The sequence below is a fragment of the Anopheles aquasalis genome, chromosome 2, assembly GCF_943734665.1.
Source record: "Anopheles aquasalis chromosome 2, idAnoAquaMG_Q_19, whole genome shotgun sequence".
Taxonomy (NCBI): Eukaryota; Metazoa; Arthropoda; class Insecta; order Diptera; family Culicidae; genus Anopheles; species Anopheles aquasalis.
The window spans coordinates 68,248,147-68,253,146 of NC_064877.1; the positions used below are offsets into that span (position 1 = coordinate 68,248,147).

The 5,000-nt window shown below is 47.1% G+C and overlaps 3 protein-coding genes across 3 annotated transcripts in view; 1 reads left to right on the top strand and 2 right to left on the bottom strand.

Moving 5' to 3' along the window:
- LOC126570462 (PI-PLC X domain-containing protein 3) overlaps positions 1-466 on the bottom strand; it is a 7,414-nt gene extending 6,948 nt beyond the window's left edge. The window contains exon 1 of the mRNA XM_050228237.1: positions 1-466. This exon is cut by the window's left edge and continues 40 nt beyond it. The gene's annotated coding sequence lies outside the window, so the exon portion shown is untranslated.
- A 332-nt stretch (positions 467-798) lies between these two features.
- On the top strand, positions 799-4,654 carry LOC126569049 (uncharacterized). The gene is made up of 4 exons (XM_050225850.1): positions 799-1,435; positions 1,501-1,956; positions 2,024-3,215; positions 3,286-4,654. Exons 1-4 carry the CDS (start codon positions 950-952, stop codon positions 4,584-4,586), a joined length of 3,435 nt encoding a protein of 1,144 aa, XP_050081807.1. The 5' UTR covers positions 799-949; the 3' UTR covers positions 4,587-4,654.
- Positions 4,655-4,658: 4 nt separating this feature from the next.
- The window catches only part of LOC126569050 (tumor suppressor candidate 3), a 1,690-nt gene continuing 1,348 nt past the window's right edge, over positions 4,659-5,000 (bottom strand). Inside the window, exon 4 of the mRNA XM_050225851.1 lies at positions 4,659-5,000. This exon is cut by the window's right edge and continues 41 nt beyond it. The gene's annotated coding sequence lies outside the window, so the exon portion shown is untranslated.

Here is a 5,000-nt window from a genome sequence, read left to right on the forward strand (position 1 = left end):
CTCTCTGTCGCAGCTGGATCCTTGGGCACGAGCACTTGGGAAAGGGACCAGGATGGGCTCGAGAAGAGAGCTGGCTTTTTATTCGCAGAATCCGGCAGTCGCTTCTTTCCGGGAATTCTGTATTCTGGGGGGCAGGTTGCTCAACTCTCTCGCTGCTTGCCCTGGTCACTGAAGGCTTTCGGAAGGCCTTCCTTCCGTCGGCCACTGGTTGTTTGTTGCTGGCACACACGCTATCACACAATTCGCTGCTGACACTGGTATCTGGCCCTGCGACTGGGACACTTTTGGTGCAATGCGGAACCGTTGTGTGCGAAACAAAGACTCTGTCGAACGTGTGAAACTGCAATGCTGCCGCACATTTCTTCTTCTCACGGAACACCAATCGCGATTGGGGGGTTTATCCACTTTGGGGGCAACCCCGGGCTAGTTCGCGAAACAACAAAACTCCGCTCCGCGAATGTGTGACTGGGCGCCTCCACGCACCTTGCAATAATGACCGCACTGCCAGCGAATTGAATTCGCACACCAAATCTCCCAACTAACCGAGGCCATAAAATCTTGAAAGAAAATCATATCTCGCGAGTTTAGGCCATTTTTACTGTGAATGGCGATTGGGCAGAAGAGTTAGAGAATAAAAATAAAATAAAATCGGAAAACCTCTGAACCAATATTTCACGGAGCAGTCCAACAGTTTTTGTGTGTATCCATTTATTTCCAGCACTGTAATCAAATCGCAGCGTTTGTCACAACAATTGTTTTTTTTTTATTGTTTACGTGTTTGTTTTCGTTTGATGGTGCTGTTCTCGCTAAAAGTGCAGCCCGAAACATGGGATTTATGCTTTAAATACTCGTCGGAGGGGCATAATGCAGTGATTATGTTACGCACAAAGATATTCGGTTCTTAGGGGTAGAACTAAATTGAGCAGGGGGAGGCGGGTGGCATTCAGTGATGATGACCTCGTCTTTGCACCACGGAAACATGGATCACCTAGAGCACCAGGACGAGCATGAGCTTCAGATGAATCTATCGAAAGAGCTGCTTCGCAGCGGGATCGCGGCCGTTGAAAGTAGCGCGATCCAGTTTATAGCATCAGCGCCCGTCGGCAGTCATACGCGGGAACAGGAATACATCGAATCGAGTCTGCTCGGCACTGACCTCCTGTCGAGCCACCTTCCGACGCATACGCTGAACGATTATATCACCTCGGTACCTTGCAGTAGCAGCGGCAGCTTAAGCAGCTTACAGCCGACCATGCTGGAGCACCACTACCGCACATTTCTCTCGGATGACCTACAATCGCTTGTCGAAGTGAGCGGGATCCACTCGGTCTCCGATGCAGCGGACAGAAAATTGTTCCAACAATATGGCAACAAATCTTCGACCAACACGATGGGATCAAGTAATGAGACGGCCGTGATTGTAACCGGATCAAAGGTACTGTATGTACTTCGTTCCAAGTGGATGAAACGCTAATCTTGACTGTCTTGGTGCTTAAACAGGAAATACCTTCATTCGGAACAATCACGACGTACGATAAGCTGCTGAATATGGCTCAACCACCGTCTCCTATCCCTGGCGGACTGGCTCAAATCAGTGGTGCGATTGATGGCTATGTGCATTTCGCTCTTCCCGGTGGCGAGACGTACGATTTGATAGGGAACTCTATTACTACCAGCCACCATCATCAGGAACAGCACGACGTACACAATCCTTACGGCCTTCATCATCTACATCATCATACGCAACATCATCATCACCAACAGCAACCACAGCAGCATACGCAGAATGCCAAGGAGCTTCCGGTTCTGGTAAACACTTCTATAGCCTTAGGTCAAACCTTCATTCCCTGCAGTCAAAGCTCACTACAGCCATCAGATGCTAGCACAATGAAGATGCTGAGCAGTACAATCATTCCTGTCTCAACAACGATTGCTGAGCCGACACATTTACATGATGTTAGTATCTTTGTGTAGAAGAAATGAGGCTTCTCTTTTATGACTATCGTTTAAATAATCATTTCAGGGTACAACATTGTCCATGTCGCCATTGCGGAGTGAAGCGGAACACAGTAAAAGTTACTACACCAGCACGCACCTTCCATCCTTTCTGACCAACAAAGAACGTTCGAATGTGGCGCTTGTCGACGCAGCAGTGCTCAATGATATCGGTTCTGAAGTGAGCGATAGTGAAGCTAGAATCGATGAGACTGATACCGATTGTTTAACACCGATGGACATCGTTTCCCAAACGATGCCGCTGGCCGCTCAGGAAAGCATAAATCTTCCTCATAAAAAACGGTTGTCTAAAAAAATCGGCGATACTAAAGATACATTCAGTAGTGGCGAACCTAATCAATCCCCTAGTGTCTTAAACGAAACGAGAGTCACGGTGATTGCGACTGAGTCAACGGTAATGCGCGAAGAAACAGCTCAGCAGCCTGCTATGCTGCAATCCGGTCAGACCCAGCCTGATGAAAGTCACACGACAAAATCGACTGAAGCACTGTCACGGCAAGAACCTGGAACAACTATCGTTTGCTTTTCCTGTCAACTGTGTGGACAATTGTTTCAAGATCAGTTATTGTTTTTCACGCATCTAAAAACACATTACGAACCGGAAAATATCGGTTCCAAGAAGGATGCAGACGGAGAGAAGAGAATCACCGTGACTAACTCCATCGATGTGGCCGAAAGCATTGATGCAGTGCAATTAGAGGGCAAAAAACCGAAGCCGAAGTTGCCTCGTGTTAAGCACACGAAAATGTTGAAAACTGATCGAGTGTTCAAAGATTCCACTGTGACTGTCCCAACGCAGCAGAACTACGAAGGTGAGAACAATCTAACATCGAGTCAGGTGCAGACGAAACCACTTTTAAGTTGTACCCAAGGTGCTTCCATCAGTAGTAACGGTGTTGAGATAGATGCTGGTGAGTTTAGCGAAACGGAGGATATGCTCGAAGGCATACGGAATGTTGTACAACAAACGGTCGATAAAGATCCAGCTGAAGACTCATGCTTTAATCTAGAGGCGAAACAATGGTATCCCTCTTCGGTTACGGAGAATTCCGAATGTATCAGTGATAAGCAAAAAATAGTCGGTCCAATCACGGTTGAGGGATCGTCCACGAGCCATACTCGAGATGCCAGTACAAATGGGAGTGCGAGCACTTCTTCGTTCGATATGCTTTTCAACAAATCTCAAATAGACACTGGTGGTAAGTGTGTAATGATTTCGCATAATAATCCTCTATTAATCAATCATATGATCACCATTCCTTTACTTAGGACTCGTGGAAACTCTGGCAACATCGCACTATCAGGCATTGGGAACGGCACCTATAATAGAACTGCAACCATCGGAGAAATGTGACCTCCTACTGGAACCAATTGAGCCCAAACCGCTCATGGATAGCGGCGGCAAGACAGTGGCTACGGGTTCTCCAACATTCTTAGCGTATGCTTCGAGCCTTCTACCATCGATGGAGGCGCAAATCACGGAACCGTTTTCAAAAGTTCAGGAAACGGAAACAGCTCAAGTTACTTCCATTCGTTGCATCCCTTTGCCCAATTTAAGGAACTCGGTAGAAGGACATGATGAAGGCAGTGCTAAACCCACTCAAATCATTTATGCAAATGCCCTACCTGCGGCAGATGATGAAAAGGAACAAAATGCAATTTCCATGGATGGCCCTCTAGACGACACTATGGAAGAGGACAGTTATCCGGATGAAGATAATGAATGCGATAGTGAAGAATTGGATAATCTGTCAGCAAACGAACACGAGCCAGCGCTTGGCCAGACTGAAGAAAATGTACAACAATCGAATAAGGGACATGCAAAGGGGAAACGAAAAAACCGTAAAGTACAACCGGGTGATGGGACTGGTGGAACTGGCAACAACCAGTCGAAAACGACCAAATATCTCTGCCAAGTGGATGGATGTGGACGACAGTTCAACTCTAACACGGCCTTCCAGTACCACCGTTTACAGCACACCGGCGAGCGGCCCCATAAATGTACCGTCTGCGGAAAGTGCTTCATCACCTGTAGCGCCCTGAAGGTTCACGAGCGGCTGCACTCGGGCGAAAAGCCCTACAAATGTGACCAGTGTGGCCATTGTTTCCGGCAGTGGGGTGATCTGAAGTATCACAACATTTCGATCCACTCGAACGAGAAAAGCCACAAGTGTGAATTCTGTGGCAAACAGTTTGCACGCCGTTATTCCCTTTCCCTGCATCGGCGGATTCACACGAACGAGAAAAACTTTATCTGTGAGTACTGCAACAAAGGGTTCCGGGCGAGCACGTACCTGCAGACACATCGGAGAATACATACGGGCGAAAAGCCACACCAATGTACGATATGTCATAAGAAATTCCGGTGCCACGGTGACATTAATAGGCATTTAAAAACACACGAGCGCATCAAGGGTAAAGGCAAACAGCAAGAGCAATCGACTGCTAATACGGATGATGCGCCGAAAGTGTCTGAAACGCAGCAGCGTTCAAATGTAATTGATTTGACTAAATCGAAACCGAAGCGAGCGAAAAGGGCAGCGGCGCCAAAAGCCAGCGTCCTCGAGTAAAAGGAGTGCGATTTAGCACTGAATGCATGAGCAAAGGAGAATAAATTTTAAACTAAATTATGATACAACGTGTAGGTTCATTCCGTTTGTTTGTCTCATGTATCCTTTATTCAACCGTGAAGCCTTCAGTACTCCAATCATCAACCAATCGATCGATCATCATTCCATTGGAATGGTCAATAGTTTGTAATTTGCTCGGTTTTCACTAAATGTTTCTTTTTTTAGTGGCAGCGATTTTCATTGCCAACAGTTGCACAGCTATTGCGACGGATAACGGAAAACAAGGATCGATTTCCAGCGTTGGTTGTCGTGAGGTTCCGCTTATCGTGACTAAGTCGTGGCCCGCTGTCGCTTCCGGATAAGGGTACGTTTTGACCGGCCCGGCATTGCACAACGTTTCTAACCGAAACAACA

Bases quoted from the DNA above. Each gene is read 5' to 3' on its own strand.
- LOC126569049 (XM_050225850.1), top strand. From the start codon at position 950: ATGATGACCTCGTCTTTGCACCACGGAAACATGGATCACCTAGAGCAC. The intron at 1,436-1,500 runs GTACTGTATGTA...GTGCTTAAACAG, and splicing joins TGATTGTAACCGGATCAAAG to GAAATACCTTCATTCGGAAC. The intron at 3,216-3,285 runs GTAAGTGTGTAA...TCCTTTACTTAG, and splicing joins ATCTCAAATAGACACTGGTG to GACTCGTGGAAACTCTGGCA.